Source organism: Oncorhynchus keta, chromosome 30 (genome assembly GCF_023373465.1).
Source record: "Oncorhynchus keta strain PuntledgeMale-10-30-2019 chromosome 30, Oket_V2, whole genome shotgun sequence".
Taxonomy (NCBI): Eukaryota; Metazoa; Chordata; class Actinopteri; order Salmoniformes; family Salmonidae; genus Oncorhynchus; species Oncorhynchus keta.
The window spans coordinates 21,190,838-21,209,322 of record NC_068450.1 but is presented as its reverse complement, the minus strand read 5'-3'; the positions used below and the strand labels follow the sequence as shown (position 1 = coordinate 21,209,322).

At 48.9% G+C, this 18,485-nt stretch overlaps 1 protein-coding gene across 1 annotated transcript in view; it reads left to right on the top strand.

Annotated features, from left to right (window-relative positions):
- gpc3 (glypican 3) overlaps positions 1-18,485 on the top strand; it is a 554,502-nt gene that overhangs the window by 281,190 nt on the left and 254,827 nt on the right. The window contains exon 3 of the mRNA XM_052486883.1: positions 1,400-2,085. Within this exon, the coding sequence (XP_052342843.1) occupies positions 1,400-2,085 (686 nt within the window). The remainder of the gene's footprint in view (positions 1-1,399; positions 2,086-18,485) is intronic.

The window sequence follows — 18,485 nt, the reverse complement described above, 5'->3', positions numbered from 1 at the left end:
CCATTACCCTGGGCTTATCACCCGCCCAAAACCTGTTCTCCATTACCCCGGGCTTATCACCTGCCCAAAACCTGTTATCCATTACCCTGGGCTTATCACCTGCCCAAAACCTGTTATCCATTACCCTGGGCTTATCACCTGCCCAAAACCTGTTATCCATTACCCTGGGCTTATCACCTGCCCAAAACCTGTTAGCCATTACCCTGGGCTTATCACCCGCCCAAAACCTGTTCTCCATTACCCCGGGCTTATCACCTGCCCAAAACCTGTTATCCATTACCCTGGGCTTATCACCTGCCCAAAACCTGTTATCCATTACCCTGGGCTTATCACCTGCCCAAAACCTGTTATCCATTACCCCGGGCTTATCACCTGCCCAAATGTTCCAGCTCAGTGGTTGTATTACAAATAGCACCCTGTTCCTTATATAGGTCACTACTTTTGACCAGAGTCCTATGAGACCTGGTCAAAAGTAGTGCACTATAAAGGGCTGCCATTTAGGATGCAGGAAGTGACTCCCAGCCAGATCCCCTGCCTAGAGCAGTAATAGAACCCTAAAACCTCTCTCCATTCTCCTTTGTTGTTGTCTTTCCCTGCCGTCTTCCTCTGGGCGGGGGGCGTGGGAGATGGAGAGTGTGCCTCTTTGCCACAATGTTGATAAGACTTCACTTAGTGCCTTGAAACACCTCTGATTATTTCTCTGCCTCACGTCGACCTCGCCCCTCCCTTCCTCCTGCCTGCTTTGTGCCTTTCTCTTCCAGACATCTACAAGGCAATATAGTCCGCTGGGTCTAGGTTGGCAGCTCAAATCAGGATTAATGGGATGCTTTTAAGTAGCTAAGACTCTTGAAATGTGCTCTTTTGTAGTGTCAGAAAGGTCAAACCCCAAATCGTGGTTTTCATCTGATGTGAAGGCTTTGCATTGCTTAGTGTACAAGCCTCTCTGTCTCCAGCAGATGATAAACCAAAGGTGTGTGTGTGTGTGTGTGTGTGTGTGTGTGTGTGTGTGTGTGTGTGTGTGTGTGTGTGTGTGTGTGTGTGTGTGTGTGTGTGTGTGTGTGTGTGTGTGTGTGTGTGTGTGTGTCTGTGTCTGTGTCTGTGTCTGCGTGTATGTGTCTGCGTGTGTGTGTGTCTGCGTGTGTGTGTGTCTGCGTGTGTGTGTCTGTGTGTAAGTGTGTGTGTGCATGTGCGTATGTGTTTGAGTGTGTGGGGAAAACTTTCCTCTGGATGTGTTTGTGAAAGAGATAGTGTTTTGGAGTGATTGTGAATCTTGTCTGGTTTGTTTTTATTGATGTGTTTACTAGAAATTAGTTTTAAAGCTGCACAATTTTCTAACATTCTCTCCCCCTTCCTCTCTCTCCTTCTCTCAAACCCCCCTCCCCTCCCCTCTATCCACCAGAGGCATTTGAATTGGTGTTGCGTCACGGCCGTAACTCCACCCTGCTGGTGCTGAAAGCGGAGTTCCCAGGGCTGGGGGGCGGGGCCCAGGGGGCGGTGGGTCAGCTCTTCCTGGACGTGTCTCTCTACATCCTGGGCTCAGACTCCAGCGTGGAACACATGGTCCAGGCCTTCTTCACCCGCCTCTTCCCCCTGACCTACCGACACCTGCTGGGGGGTGGCACAGCACCCATATCTGAGGAATGCCTGCGGGGGTCGTGGAAGGACTCCATAGCATTCGGCCCCTACCCTAAACTCATTATGACTCGTTTGTCACGCTCCCTCCTGGCCACGCGTGTCTTCCTGCAGGCGCTGAACCTGGGCATTGAGGTGGTCAACACCACTGACCACCTGCGCCCAGGTAGGGACTGTGGGCGCGCCCTGCTGAGGCTGTGGTATTGCCCACACTGCCAGGACCTGCTGGGGGCCCCGGTCTGTAAAGGGTTTTGCCAGGCTGTAATGTCAGGGTGCCTGGGAGGTGCTGCGGAGGTACAGCCCCACTGGAGAGGGTATGTGGAGGGGCTAGGGAAACTGGCAGGGGCCATGAGGGGGGAGCAGGACATGGAGGCTGTGATGATGAGGTTACATGTGCTGGTCAGACTGGCCCTCAGACACGCTGTCAAAGCACGCCCCCGCCTACACACACTGGTGAGTAACAGGCAAGCATACGCTCGCACGCACACACAGAGCTGGCACCTAACATCCATATCAACATGCTGAGTCCCTCACAGACATACTAACATCCATATCAACATGCTGAGTCCCTTACAGACATACTAACAGCCATATCAACATGCTGAGTCCCTCACATACACACTAACATCCATATCAACATGCTGAGGCCCTCACATACACACTAACAGCCATATCAACATTCTGAGTTCCTCACAGACACACAAACAGCCATATCAACATGCTGAGTACTTCACAGATATACTAACAGCCATATCAACATGCTGAGTCCTTCACAGATATACTAACAGCCATATCAACATGCTGAGTCCCTCACAGATATACTAACAGCCATATCACAATGCTGAGTCCTTCACAGATATACTAACAGCCATATCAACATGCTGAGTCCCTCACAGATATACTAAAAGCCATATCAACATACTATCAAGTCACTCAGATACAAACCCACAGGGGTCAAACAGGGAGACCGGAGGGGTCAAGGCCATGACAAACAGGGAGACTGGAAGGGTCAAGGCCATGACAAACAGGGAGACCGGAGGGGTCAAGGCCATGACAAACAGGGAGACTGGAGGGGTCAAGGCCATGACAAACAGGGAGACCGGAGGGGTCAAGGCCATGACAAACAGGGAGACTGGAGGGGTCAAGGCCATGACAAACAGGGAGACTGGAGGGTCAAGGCCATGACAAACAGGGAGACTGGAGGGGTCAAGGCCATGACAAACAGGTGGAGACTGGAGGGAGGGGTCAAGGCCATGACAAACAGGGAGACTGGAGGGGTCAAGGCCATGACAAACAGGGAGACTGGAGGGGAGACTCAAGGCCATGACAAACAGGGAGACTGGAGGGGTCAAGGCCATGACAAACAGGGAGACTGGAGGGGTCAAGGCCATGACAAACAGGGAGACTGGAGGGTCAAGGCCATGACAAACAGGGAGACTGGAGGGGTCAAGGCCATGACAAACAGGGAGACTGGAAGGGTCAAGGACAAACAGGGAGACTGGAGGGGTCAAGGCCATGACAAACAGGGAGACTGGAGAGGGTCAAGGCCATGACAAACAGGGAGACTGGAGGGTCAAGGCCATGACAAACAGGGAGACTGGAGGGGTCAAGGCCATGACAAACAGGGAGACTGGAGGGGTCAAGGCCATGACAAACAGGGAGACTGGAGGGGTCAAGGCCATGACAAACAGGGAGACTGGAGGGGTCAAGGCCATGACAAACAGGGAGACTGGAGGGACAAACAGGAGACTCAAGGCCATGAGACAAACAGGGGAGACTGGAGGGGTCAAGGCCATGACAAACAGGGGAGACTGGAGGGGTCAAGGCCATGACAAACAGGGAGACTGGAGGGTCAAGGCCATGACAAACAGGGAGACTGGAGGGGTCAAGGCCATGACAAACAGGGAGACTGGAAGGGTCAAGGCCATGACAAACAGGGAGACTGGAAGGGTCAAGGCCATGAGACAAACAGGGAGACTGGAGGGGTCAAGGCCATGACAAACAGGGAGACTGGAGGGGTCAAGGCCATGACAAACAGGGAGACTGGAGGGGGCCATGACAAACAGGCTGGAGGGGTCATGACAAACAGGGAGACTGGAGGGGTCAAGGCCATGACAAACAGGGAGACTGGAGGGGTCAAGGCCATGACAAACAGGGAGACTGGAGGGGTCAAGGCCATGACAAACAGGGAGACTGGAAGGGTCAAGGCCATGACAAACAGGGAGACTGGAGGGGTCAAGGCCATGACAAACAGGGAGACTGGAGGGGTCAAGGCCATGACAAACAGGGAGACTGGAGGGGTCAAGGCCATGACAAACAGGGAGACTGGAGGGGTCAAGGCCATGACAAACAGGGAGACTGGAGGGGTCAAGGCCATGACAAACAGGGAGACTGGAAGGGTCAAGGCCATGACAAACAGGGAGACTGGAGGGGTCAAGGCCATGACAAACAGGGAGACTGGAGGGGTCAAGGCCATGACAAACAGGGAGACTGGAGGGGTCAAGGCCATGACAAACAGGGAGACTGACAAACAGGGAGACTGGAGGGTCAAGGCCATGGAGGGAGGGGTCAAGGCCATGACAAACAGGGAGACTGGAAGGGTCTAGGCCATGACAAACAGGGAGACTGGAGGGGTCAAGGCCATGACAAACAGGGAGACTGGAAGGGTCAAGGCCATGACAAACAGGGAGACTGGAAGGGTCAAGGCCATGACAAACAGGGAGACTGGAGGGGTCAAGGCCATGACAAACAGGGAGACTGGAGGGGTCAAGGCCATGACAAACAGGGAGACTGGAAGGGTTTAGTTAAGCAGTTGGGAAAGGGGTCGCCGGGAAAGCCAAAGTGGAAACAAGTGACAAGTCAAGGGGAGTTAGCAGATGGTATACACATCGTTGTGAGAGATATCGTAAACTTGAACAATGAATAAAACCACACTGTACCAGTCTAGTTAAGTGCCTGCCCTTCCAAGCCATGTCCTTTTCTAGCAGGCAGTCAGGAAAAACCCAGTGCCATGCTATGAAGCAAATCCTCCCCTCCTGCTCAGCGGGAGCACTGACCCTCTATGTGGGGTTTAAGCTGCGATAAATGTGTCCAGAATGGTTTCCGTGTGTAATTCTAAAGTGAAGGAGAAGTGCTCATGAAATATGGAGGTCTTTTCTGGAGAAGTTGCTGTTTTTTGTCTCTGGTATATGTGACAACATTTCACTCTCAGACCCAGCATCCCAGCGCTGAGCAACCAGGGTTCTTTTCTCAGACCCAGCTTCCCAGCACTGTGCGACCAGTGTTCTTTTCTCAGACCCAGCTTCCCAGCGCTGAGCAACCAGGGTTCTTTTCTCAGACCCAGCTTCCCAGCACTGTGTGACCAGGGTTCTTTTCTCAGACCCAGCTTCCCAGCACTGTGTGACCAGGGTTCTTTTCTCAGACCCAGCTTCCCAGCACTGTGTGACCAGGGTTCTTTTCTCAGACCCAGCTTCCCAGCACTGTGCGACCAGGGTTCTTTTCTCAGACCCAGCTTCCCAGCACTGTGCGACCAGGGTTCTTTTCTCAGACCCAGCTTCCCAGCACTGTGCGACCAGTGTTCTTTTCTCAGACCCAGCTTCCCAGCACTGTGCGACCAGGGTTCTTTTCTCAGACCCAGCTTCCCAGCACTGTGCGACCAGGGTTCTTTTCTCAGACCCAGCTTCCCAGCACTGTGCGACCAGTGTTCTTTTCTCAGACCCAGCTTCCCAGCACTGTGCGACCAGGGTTCTTTTCTCAGACCCAGCTTCCCAGCACTGTGCGACCAGGGTTCTTTTCTCAGACCCAGCTTCCCAGCACTGTGCGACCAGGGTTCTTTTCTCAGACCCAGCTTCCCAGCACTGTGCGACCAGGGTGCTTTTCTCAGACCCAGCTTCCCAGCGCTGAGCAACCAGGGTTATTTTCTCAGACCCAGCTTCCCAGCACTGTGCGACCAGGGTTCTTTTCTCAGACCCAGCTTCCCAGCACTGTGCGACCAGGGTTCTTTTCTCAGACCCAGCTTCCCAGCACTGTGCGACCAGGGTTCTTTACTCAGACCCAGCTTCCCAGCACTGTGCGACCAGGGTTATTTTCTCAGACCCAGCTTCCCGGGACTGTGCGACCAGGGTTCTTTTCTCAGACCCAGCCTTCCAGCGCTGAGTGACCAAGGTTCCTCTCTCACGCCCAACCTCCCAGAGCTGAATGACCAGGGTAATTGTCTCATGCCCCGCCTCCCAGCACTGGGCGCCCAGGGTTCCTCTCCCACTTCCAACCTCCCAGCACTGAGCGACCAGGGTTCGTCTTTCATGCCCAGTCTCCCAGCGTTGAGCGACCAGGGTTCCTCCCTCATGCCCAGGCTCCTAGCACTGAGCAACCAGGGTTTCTCCCTCATGCCCAGGCTCCTAGCACTGAGCGACCCGGGTTCTTTTCTCAGATCCATCCTCCCAGCACTGAGCTACCAGGGTTCTTTTCTCAGACCGAGTCTCCCAGACCGAGCCCTCAGTATGTGTGTGTGTGTGTGTGTGTGTGTGTGCATTGAAGGATACCAGTGCTGTGACTTCAGGACTACATTCTGAGTCTGGAAAAGGTTTTCCACCGTGTGTGGGTGTGTGTGTGTGTGCATTGAAGGATACCAGTGCTGTGACTTCAGGACTACATTCTGAGTCTGGAAAAGGTTTTCCACCGTGTGTGGGTGTGTGTGTGTGTGCATTGAAGGATACCAGTGCTGTGACTTCAGGACTACATTCTGAGTCTGGAAAAGGTTTTCCTCAGGAAGGCAGAATGTCATCCATGAATGGAAGTGACCTGTTATGTGGTTACACTGCAATATGACATTCTAGTCCCAATGGACTGTGCAGTGTGTGTGTATGTTTGTGAGCATGTGTTCATGTGCGCATGTGTGTGTGTGCATGTGTTTGTGTGTGTGTGTGCATGCACCTGTTTAGTGTTCCCCAGGACAGCTCCCTCCTCCGTGTTGTCATTGAGGGGACAGACAGATTCACCATCTCCCCTAATTCAATCCTGTCAAAGCGTGAGCGATAAACTGAAATTAGACAAAAACCTATTTGTCTTGAAATGCGCTAGTGTCAATGTGACATTGACTTTCACTGTCCCCTCCTTTACCTCCTCCTGTTATTGTGTGTGTGTGTACATGTTTGTGTGTTGTGTGTGTCCACATCTTCATGCAGTGGACTGGTCACTATGACATCACTGGAAACCACTGTATAGCACTGGTACATAGAGTTGAAGTCGAAAGTTTACATGCACTTAGGTTGGAGTCATTAAAACTCATTTTTCAACCACTCCACAAATGTTTTGTTAACAAACTATAGTTTTGGCAAGTCTGTTACGACATCTACTTTGTGCATGACACAAGTCATTTTTCCAACAATTGTTTACAGACAGATTATTTCACTTAAAATCCACAGTATCACATTTCCAGTGGGTCAGAAGTTTACATACACTAAGTTGACTGCCTTTAAACAGCTTGGAAAAGTCTAGAAAATTATGTCATAGCTTTAGAAGCTTCTGATAGGCTAATTGACACCATTTTAGTCAATTGGAGGTGTACCTGTGTATTTATTTCAAGGCCTACCTTCAAACTCAGTGCCTCTTTGCTTGACATCATGGGAAAATCAAAAGAAATCAGCCAAGACCTCAGAAACAAATTGTAGACCTTTTGTCACGTGCGTTGTAAGAAGTGGACCAAGATGCAGCGTTGTGAGCGTACCTATTCCTTTTTATTAGAATGTCGCCAACAAAAACAATAAACAATACAAAACGACTGTGAAGCTTAACAGGGCTATGATGCCTCTAACAAAGTTAAAATGTTGCCAACAAAACAAGAAATAACAAAACATAGAAAACAGAACATCGAATGACCCACCCAAATCACACCCTGACCAAACCAAAATAGTGACATAAAAAGGCTCTCTCAGGTCAGGGCGTGACAACCTCCACAAGTCTGGTTCATCCTTGGGAGCAATTTCAAAATACCTGAAGGTACCACGTTCATCTGTACAAACAATAGTACGTAAGTATAAACACCATGGGACCACGCAGGCGTCATAACGCTCAGAAAGGAGATGTCCTAGAGATGAACGTACTTTGGTGTGAAAAGTGCAAATCAATCCCAGAATAACAGCAAAGGACCATATGAAGATGCTGGAGGAAACAGGTACAAAAGTATCTATATGCACAGTAAAACGAGTCCTATATCGAAATAACCTGAAAGGCCGCTTCAGCAAGGAAGAAGCCACTGATCCAAAACCACAATTTAAAAGCCAGACTACGGATTGCAATTGCACATGGGGACAAAGATTGTACTTTTGAGGAATGTCCTCTGGTTTGATCAAACAAAAATAGAACTGCTTGGCCATAATGACCATCATTATGTTTGGAGGAAAAAGATGGAGACTTGCAAGCTTTAAGAACATCATCCCAACCGTGAAGCACAGGGGTGGCAGCATCATGTTGTGGGGGTGCTTTGCTGCGGGAGGGTCTGGTGCACTTCACAAAATAGATGGCAACATGAGGGAGGAAAATGATGTGAATATATTGAAGCAACATCTCAAGACATCAGTCAGGAAGTTAAAGCTTGGTTGCAAATGGGTCATCCAAATGGACAATGACCCCAAGCATACTTCCAAAGTTGTGGCAAAATGGCTTAAGGACAACAAAGTCAAGGTATTGGAGTGGCCATCACAAAGCCCTGACCTCAATCCTATAGAAAATGTGTGGGCAGAACTGAAAAGGCGAGCAAGGAGACCTACAAACCTGACTCAGTTACACCAGCTCTGTTAGGAGGAATGGGCTAAAATTCACCCAACTTATTGTGGGAAACTTGTGGAAGGCTACCCGGAGGGTTTGACCCAAGTTAAACCATTTAAAGGCAATGCTACCAAATACTAATTGAGTGTATGCAAACTTCTGACCCACTGGGAATGTGATGAAAGAAATAAAAGCTGAAATAAATAATTATCTCAACTATTATTCTGACATTTCACATTCTTAAAATAAAATGTTAATCCTAATTGACCTAAAACAGTTTTTTTGTGCCAGGATTAAATGTCAGGAATTGTGAATAACTGAGTTTAAATGTATTTAGCTAAGGTGTATGTAAACTTCTGACTTCAACTGTACGTGCTGGTGTGGTATACTCTAGCAATAGACAGATGCACATGGGACCTACTGTATTAAATCAAATCAAATCAAATGTTATTTGTCAAGTCCGCTGAATACATCAGGTGTAATAGACCTTACAGTGAAATGCTTACTTACAAGCCCTAACCAACAGTGCAAAATAGGTATTAGGTAAACAATAGATAAGTAAAGAAATACAAAATGAAGAGAAAACAGTCAAATGACAGTGAAAATAACAGTTGCGAGGCTGTATACAGGTGGTACCGGTACAGAGTCAATGTGCGGGGGCACCGGTTAGTCGGGCTAATTGAGGTAGTATGTGAGTGGAAGTATAGTTAAAGTGACTATGCATAGATGATAAACAGAGAGAGGGGTTTGGGGCGGGGGAGTGGCGGGACACAATGCAAATAGTCCAGGTAGCCATTTGATTACCTGTTCAAGAGTCTAATGGCTTGGGGGGTAAAAGCTGTTGAGAATCCTTTTGGTCGTAGACTTGGTTCTCCAGTACCGCTTGCCATGCGGTAGCAGAGAAAACAGTGTATGACTGAGGTAGCTGGGGTCTTTGACTATTTTTAGGGCCTTCCTCTGACACCGCCTGGTGTAGAGGTCCTGGATGGCAGGCAGCTTAGCCCCAGTGATGTACTGGGCCGTACGCACTACCCTCTGAAGTGCCTTGCAGTCAGAGGCCGAGCAATTGCCATACCAGGCAGTGATGAACAGTGTAGAACATTTGAGGATCTGAGGACATTTGAGGATCTTTTCAGTCTTCTTGGGGGGGAATAGGCTTTGCCGTACCCTCTTCACGACTGTCTTGGTGTGTTTGGACCATTCTAGTTTGTTGTTGATGTGGACACCAAGAAGCTTGAAGCTCTTAACCTGCGCCGCTACAGCCCCATCGATGAGAATGGGGGCTGAAACCTTACTAACATAATGCATAGTAAAATCACAACTACTGTGTGTCTGGTTCTGTACACCAACTAGCTGGCACATAACGTTCAGAGAACTAGAAATGTTTCTTAGAGCTTGGTGAGAGCGTGGCTGTCCTATTTTGCATACAATCTTCCCACAACTTTCTGGGAATGGTGCAGGATAGTTTCTTGGCTTTGGAACAATCTCAGCGCACATTTAAGGAACTTAACAAATAAACATGATTTTCCTTGTATTTCATTCGTTTAAGAGAACTTTTTGTAAAAGTTCAAAGATTTCTACAAAAAGTTCAAACATGGCTACGTAAAGATTTAATAAAGATAATGTTCTAGGAATGTTCTCCAACTCGTTTGACATTGGGAATGTTCTCAAATAGTTCAGAGAATGTTATGAAACAACATTCGTCTGTGGGAATTTCAGTATTTCAGCATGAATGTTTCTTCATAGTTCTATTTCAAGTCATGTTCTCAAATTGTGTTCTCAGAGCATTAATGAAACCTTCCAGTAAAACTGTCAAGGAACCAGAGTAAAACTGGCACGCCCTGGCCATAGAGAGGCTTTTATTCTCTATTTTGGTTAGGCCAGGGTGTGTCTCGGGTGGGCATTCTAGTTTCTTTAATTCTATGTTTTGTATTTCTGTGTGTTTGGCCGAGTGTGGTTCCTTAGCTGTGGGTAGTTGTCTTTGTTAGTGGCCTGTATAGCCGAAGTAAGCTTCACGGTCGTTTCCTTATTCTTTGTTTTATTGGCAACATTTATAAAGAAAAATAAATTTACACTCACCATGCTGCACCTTGGTCCGGTCATTTCCACCCTGACAACGATCGTGACAGAACTACCCACCACAAACGGACCAAGCGGCGTGGCCGGGAGGAGCAGCATTTTCTGGAGGAATGGACATGGGAGGACATCCTGAATGGGAAAGGATCCTGGACGTGGGAGGAAATCCTGAATGGGAAAGGATCCTGGACGTGGGAGGAGCTCCTGGCGGGAAAGGATCCTGGACGTGGGAGGAAATCCTGAATGAGAAAGGATCCTGGACGTGGGAGGAAATCCTGAATGGGAAAGGATCCTGGACGTGGGAGGAAATCCTGAATGGGAAAGGATCCTGGACGTGGGAGGAGATCCTGGCGGGAAAGGATCCTGGACGTGGGAGGAGATCCTGGTGGGAAAGGATCCTGGACGTGGGAGGAAATCCTGAATGGGAAAGGATCCTGGACGTGGGAGGAAATCCTGAATGGGAAAGGATCCTGGACGTGGGAGGAGATCCTGGCGGGAAAGGATCCTGGACGTGGGAGGAAATCCTGAATGGGAAAGGATCCTGGACGTGGGAGGAGATCCTGGCAGGAAAGGATCCTGGACATGGGAGGAAATCCTGGCGGGAAAGGATTGCCTGCTGTGGGAACAGGTGGAAGCAGTGAGGAAGGCGGAGGCAGAGAGAAAAAGGGCCCAGGATTACACAGAGTCACGGCTGGCACTAAAGACCGGGAGGCCACTCCCAAAAATGATTTTTGGGGGTGGCACACGAGGAGATTGGCTGAGTCAGGTTGGAGACCTGAGCCAACTCCTCATGCTTACCGTAGGGAGCGCGGTACTGGTCAGGCACCGTGTTATGCGGTGGAGCGCACGGTGTCTCCAGTGCGCATTCACGGCCCGGTGCACTACATTCCAGCTATCCTGTGCCGGCTCTGCGCACTGTGTCTCCAGTGCGTCTGCACAGCCCAGTGCTTCCCGTGCCAGCGCCCCACCTTTACCGTGCAAAGGTAACCATCCAGCCAGGATGGGTTGTGCAGGCTCTACGTTCGAGACCTCCAGTGTGCCTCCACGGCCCAGTGTATCCGGTGCCTGCTCCCAGAACCAGGCCTTCTGTATGTCTCCCCAGCCTGGTAAGCCCTGTGGCAGCTCCACGCACCAGGCTGCCTATACGTCTCCTCGCTCCAGTGATGATCCATGGCACGAAGCCTCCAGTGATGATCCATGGCACGAAGCCTCCAGTGATGAACCATGGCACGAAGCCTCCAGTGATGAACCATGGCATGAAGCCTCCAGTGATGATCCATGGCACGAAGCATCCAGTGATGATCCATGGCACAGCGCCTCCAGTGATGATCCATGGCATGGAGCCTCCAGTGATGATCCATGCCACGGAGCCTCCAGTGATGATCCATGGCACGGAGCCTCCAGTGATGATCCATGGCACGGAGCCTCCAGTGATGATCCATGGCACGGAGCCTGCAGTGAGGATCCATGGCACGGAGCCTGCAGTGATGATCCATGGCACGGAGCCTGCAGTGATGATCCATGGCACGAAGCCTCCAGTGATGAACCATGGCACGAAGCCTCCAGTGATGAACCATGGCACGAAGCCTCCAGTGATGATCCATGGCACGAAGCATCCAGTGATGATCCATGGCACAGCGCCTCCAGTGATGATCCATGGCACGGAGCCTCCAGTGATGATCCATGCCACGGAGCCTCCAGTGATGATCCATGGCACGGAGCCTCCAGTGATGATCCATGGCACGGAGCCTCCAGTGATGATCCATGGCACGGAGCCTGCAGTGATGATCCATGGCACGGAGCCTGCAGTGATGATCCATGGCACGGGACCTGCAGTGAGGATCCATGGCACGGGGCCTGCAGTGAGGATCCATGGCACGGGGCCTGCAGTGAGGATCCATGGCACGGGGCCTGCAGTGAGGATCCATGGCACGGAGCCTGTAGTGAGGATCCATGGCACGGAGCCTGTAGTGAGGATCCATGGCACGGGGCCTGCAGTGAGGATCCATGGCACGGGGCCTGCAGTGAGGATCCATGGCACGGAGCCTGTAGTGAGGATCCATGGCACGGAGCCTGCAGTGATGATCCATGGCACGGAGCCTGCAGTGATGATCCATGGCACGGGGCCTGCAGTGAGGATCCATGGCACGGGGCCTGCAGTGAGGATCCATGGCACAGAGCCTGTAGTGAGGATCCATGGCACGGAGCCTGCAGTGAGGATCCATGGCACGGAGCCTGTAGTGAGGATCCATGGCACGGAGCCTGCAGTGATGATCCATGGCACGGGGCCTGCAGTGAGGATCCATGGCACGGGGCCTGTAGTGAGGATCCATGGCACGGAGCCTGCAGTGATGATCCATGTCACGGAGCCTGCAGTGATGATCCATGGCACGGGGCCTGCAGTGATGATCCATGGCACGGAGCCTGCAGTGATGATCCATGGCACGGGGCCTGCAGTGATGATCCATGGCACGGGGCCTGCAGTGATGATCCATGGCACGGAGCCTGCAGCGACGGTCTCCAGTCCGGAGCCTCCAGCGACGGTCTCCAGTCCGAAGCCTGCAACGAGGGTCCCCAATCTGGGGCCTGCAGCGAGGGTCCCCAGTCCAGAGGCACCACCAAAGTGAGGGGAGCCAGAGGTGGAGCGGGGTCTGTGTCCCGCACCGGAGCCGCCACCGAAGTAGATGCCCACCCAGACCCTCCCCTATAGAGTCAGGTTTCACACCTTTGGGGGTACTGTCACGCACTGGTCATAGAGAGGCTTTTATTCTCTATTTTGGTTAGGCCAGGGTGTGACTAGGGTGGGCATTCTAGTTTCTTTAATTCTATGTTTTGTATTTCTGTGTGTTTGGCCGAGTGTGTTTCCCAATCAGAGGCAGCTGTCTATTGTTGTCTCTGATTGGGAATCATACTTAGGCAGCCTGTTTTGCCACCTTAGTTGTGGGTAGTTGTCTTTGTTAGTGGCCTGTATAGCCGAAGTAAGCTTCACGGTCGTTTCCTTATTCTTTGTTTTGTTGGCGACATTTATAAATAAAAATAAATGTACGCTCACCATTTCCACCCTGACGACGATCGTGACAAAAACGTTCTCAGAACCTCCCTGCAACCTAAAAAACAAACGTTCCTAGTACAGGTGAAATGTTTAATTGTTTTCTCAGAGGCAGCTGGCAATCGTTGTCTCTGATTGAGAACCATACTTAGGTAGCCTGTTTTCCTATTTTGAGTTGTGGGTGATTGTTTTCTGTTGTGTGTCTGCACCAGCCAGAACAGTTTCGGTCGTTCTCTTTGTTATTTTTGTTTCTGTGTTCATTAAATAAAAATGGACACATACCACGCTGCACCTTGGTCCTCACCTTCTTCAACCCACGACGATCGTTACAGTGGGACTTGTTTGTACACGTTTTCCTCACTGACATGCTTGTCCAGTTTAAGAGCCAGGCCCTGTCCAAACAGAAGAGCCCTGGAAGTGTAATATAAGGAGCTCTCCTGACTCCTGCCCATGTCTGTTTCCCAAATGTTTCCCAAATGGCATCCTTTTCCCTATAGTAAACTACTTTGACCAGAGCCCTATGGGCCCATATGGACCCCTAGTACACTATAGGCTTGAATGTGTTGACAGTTGGAGATATTTGCTTTAGCTGCACTGAGAATTCTAAAAGTATGAATGCCAACAGTCCAATATTCTAGAGCAATGCTCTGCACATGCGTACAATTTTGGTATTCCAATAGACCCTTAAATTGTTTTGTGCCTCAATTTATTTTGTTTTATTATTATATATTTATTTTTTATTAACTGCTCTAGGATATGTGTGTGGGATGCTAGCGTCCAACAGCCAGTGAAATTGCAGGGCGCCAAATTCAAAACAACAGAAATCTCATCATTAAAATTCCTCAAACATACAAGTATTATATACCATTTTAAAGATAAACTTCTCGTTAATCCAGCCACAGTGTTTGATTTCAAAAAGGCTTTACGGCGAAAGCACACCTTGCATTTATGTTAGGTCAGCACCAAGTTACAGAAAAACATACAGCCATTTTCCAAAGAAGGAGAGGTGTCACAAAACTCAGAAATAGCGTTAACATTAATCTAACCTTTGATGATCTTCACCGGATGGCACTTCCAGGACTCCATGTTAGACAATAAATGTGTGTTTTGTTCGATAAAGTTAATCTTTATGTCCAAAAACCTCATTTGAAATTGGTGTGTTATGTTAAGAAATGCATTGTCTCAAACAAACAGTGCAGAGAGCCACATCAAATTACAGAAATAAACATTGATAAAAGATACAAGTGTTAAACACACAATTAAAGATAAACTTCTCCTTAATGCAACCGCTGTGTCAAATTTCAAAAAGGCTTTACAGCGAAAGCACACCTAGTGATTATGTTTGGTCAGCGCCAAGTCACAGAAAAACATACAGCCATTTTCCAAAGAAGGAGAGGTGTCACCAAACTCAGAAACAGCGTTATAAATATTCACTTACCTTTGATGATTTTCATCGGAATGCACTCCCAGGAATCCCAGTTCCACAATAAATGTTTGTTTTGTTTGATAAAGTCCATCATTTATGTCCAAATACCTCCTTTTTGTTTGCACGTTTAGGCCGTGTAATCCAAATGCGAGCAATTAGTTCAGACGAAAAGTCAAAAAAGTTATATTACAGTTCGTAGAGACATGTCAAACGATGTATAGAATCAATCTTTAGGATGTTTTATCATAAATCTTCAATAATGTTTCAACCGGACAATTCCTTAGTCTTCAGAAATGAAAAGGAACAGAGCTCGCTCTCACGGCCGCATGCCTGACTGAGCTCATGGCATTCTGCCAGACCTCTTAGTCAAACAGCTCTTATTCTCTCCCCCTTCACAGTAGAAGCCTGAAACAAGGTTCTAAAGACTGTTGACATCCAGTGGAAGCCTTAGAAAGTGCAACATGGCCCCATAGACACTGTATATTGGATAAGCAAAGACTTGAAAAACTACAAACCTCAGATTTCCCACTTCCTGGTTGGATTTTTTCTCAGGTTTTTGCCTGCCATATTAGATATGTTATTCTCACATACATCAGTTTTAGAAACTTTTTAGACAGAGTGTCTTCTATCAAAATCCTGTAATTATATGCTAATTCTAGATTTTGGGCCTGAGTACCAGGCAGTTTACTCTGGGCACCTTATTCATCCAAGCTACTCAATACTGCCCCCTTTCCCAAAGAAGTTTATTAAGAAATAGTGCTCCTTGTGATACAGAAACGGTATGGTGGCATGAGAGTATGACAATTTGGATACGGCCCAACCCTAGTGCACTATATAGGGAAAAGGGTGTAATTTGGGATGCAGACCATCTATCTTGAAACATGATCTCTGTCTGCTATAAGTGATCACAAATTGTCCAGGGCTCCCACTCTCCACAGTGATAACAGTCATCTCTACCCCTCAACATAACCCTGCTATGAACCAGGCCCTGCACCCATAGATCAGAGAGGGAAAGATTGAGAGGGAAAGAGTGACCAAGAAAGAGACCGTGTGGGAGAGACCGAGAGAGAGAGAGACAGAGAGAGATGGGCATGGAGAGAGATGGGCAAGGAGAGAGACAGAGAGAGAGGGTGAGAGAGTGTGAGAGAGAGGGATAGGGTGAGAGAGAGAGGGAGAAGAAGAGTGAGAGAGAGAGTAGGGGGAATGAGAGAACAAAGGGGAGAGACAGAGAGAGGGCAGCCAAGAGCCTGGGGTCTGAACCCATTCACCAGTCACCACATTGCCACTTTGTCCCTCTCTCGCAGTTTGATATCATCTGCTTCCCCTCTTCTGTCTATATTTCATCTCTCCATTCCTCTCTCTTTCTCTCTCTCTCTCCCTGCCTGCCTCTCTCTCTCTCACACACACACTGCTGTGAGAGAAGATGCATGATTTATGAAGCTCTATTTTTACCAGTTACTGAGCAGAAGTGAGTGAGAAACGGCGACAAAGAGAGGGAGAGAGAGCGAGAGAGAGAGAAGTAGAGAGAGTTTGAAGTGAGAGCCCTAGGGGATGGAGGAGGAGAGGAGAGTGGGGAGGCATCCATCACCCTGTGACCCCTCTCCTGTAAAGGAAGATGGGAAATAGGTTTTAGTGGTGAGACAGAAGTATGAGGGAACTGACAAATCTCTATGTAACATTCCAGAGGGAAAGAGCAATGGAACCGGGCCTGTCCCCTTAATATGCTGTATCAGTCTCTATCCTGTGCCACAACTGTGGGGATTGTGGAACACACAAACAAAGAGTGAAGTCAAGCTCCAATCACATTAATCATGGCCTGTGACTAGTGTGTAAATCTGGAGGAGAAATTGTGTTCCAAATGACACATTATTCCTATTCAGTGCACTACTTCTGACCAGGGTCCATAGGGCTCCGGTCAAAAGTAGTGCACTATAAAGGAAATAGGTCACCATTTGACATGCATAATTACACTGATGGAGATGGGGAGGATGAGTGTCTGGCCAGGGAGTGTGTATGCAGGCTGTGTGTGTGTGTGCAGGTGTGTGTGTGGTGTGTGTGTGTGTGTGTGTGTGTGTGTGTGTGTGTGTGTGTGTGTGTGTGTGTGTGTGTGTGTGTGTGTGTGTGTGTGTGTGTGTGTGTGTGTGTGTGTGTGTGTGTGTGTGTGTGTTAGGGCTGTGGCAGTCATGAAATTTTGTCAGCCGGTGATTGTCAAGCAAATAACTGCCGGTCTCACGGAATTGACCGTTAATTAACATAAACATATTTAGCATCTCCCGGTGTCACGCCCTGACCATAGAGAGCCCTCGGTTCTCTATGGTGTTTAGGTCAGAGCGTGACTAGGGGGGGGTGTTCTAGTCATTGACTTTCTATGTGGCTGGGTTGTATGGTTCCCAATTAGAGGCAGCTGGTAATCGTTGCCTCTAATTGGGGATCATATTTAGGAAGCTCTTTCTCCTACCTGCTTTGTGGGATATTGTTTTGTTGAGTGCTGATGTGTGCTCTGTTCTTCACTTTCGTCATATGTTTATTGTTTTTGTTCAAGTTCCAAGGTAATAAAGATGTGTAACCCAACACACGCTGCGCCTTGGTCCGTCATTCACAGAGACGCATACAAAGCTCTCCCTCACCCTCCATTTGGCAAATCTGACCATAATTGTATCCTCCTGATTCCTGCTTACAAACAAAAATGAAAGCAGGAAGCACAAGTGACTTGGTCAATAAAGAAGTGGTCCAATGATGCAGATGCTAAGCTACAGGACTGTTTTGAAAGCACAGACTAGAATATGTTCTGGGATTCTTACGATGGCATTGAGGAGTATACCACATTAGACACTGGCTTCATCAATAAGTGCATTGATGACATCATCCCCACAGTAACCATACGTACATACCACAACCAGAAGCCATGGATTACAGGCAACATCAGCACTGAGCTAAAGGGTAGAGCTGCCTCTTTCAAGGAGCGGGACTCTAACCCGAACGCTTATAACCCTCCAACGAACGATCAAACAGGCAAAGCGTCAATACAGGACTAAGATCTAATCGTACTACTCCGGCTCCGACGCTCGTCAGATGTGGCAGGGCTTGCAAACTATTACAGACTACAAAGGGAAGCACAGCTGCTAGCTGCCCCTACCAGACAAGCTAAATTACTTCTATGCTCTCTTCAAGGCTAGCAACACTGAAGTATGCATGAGAGCATCAGCTTTTCCGGATGACTGTGTGATCACTCTCTCCATAGTCGATGTGAGTAAGACCTTTAAACAGGTCAACAAGGCCGCAGGGCCAGATGGATTACCAGGATGTGTACTCCGAGCATGTGCTGACCAACTGGCAAGTGTCTTCACTGTCATTTTCAACTGAGTCAATAATACCAACATGTTTCAAGCAGACCACCATAGTCTCTGTGCCCAAGAATACTAGGGTAACCTTCCTAAATGACTACCGACCCTTAGCACTCACGTCTGTAGCCATGAAGGGCTTTGAAAGGCTGGTCATGGCTCACATCAACACCATTATCCTAGAAACCCTAGACCC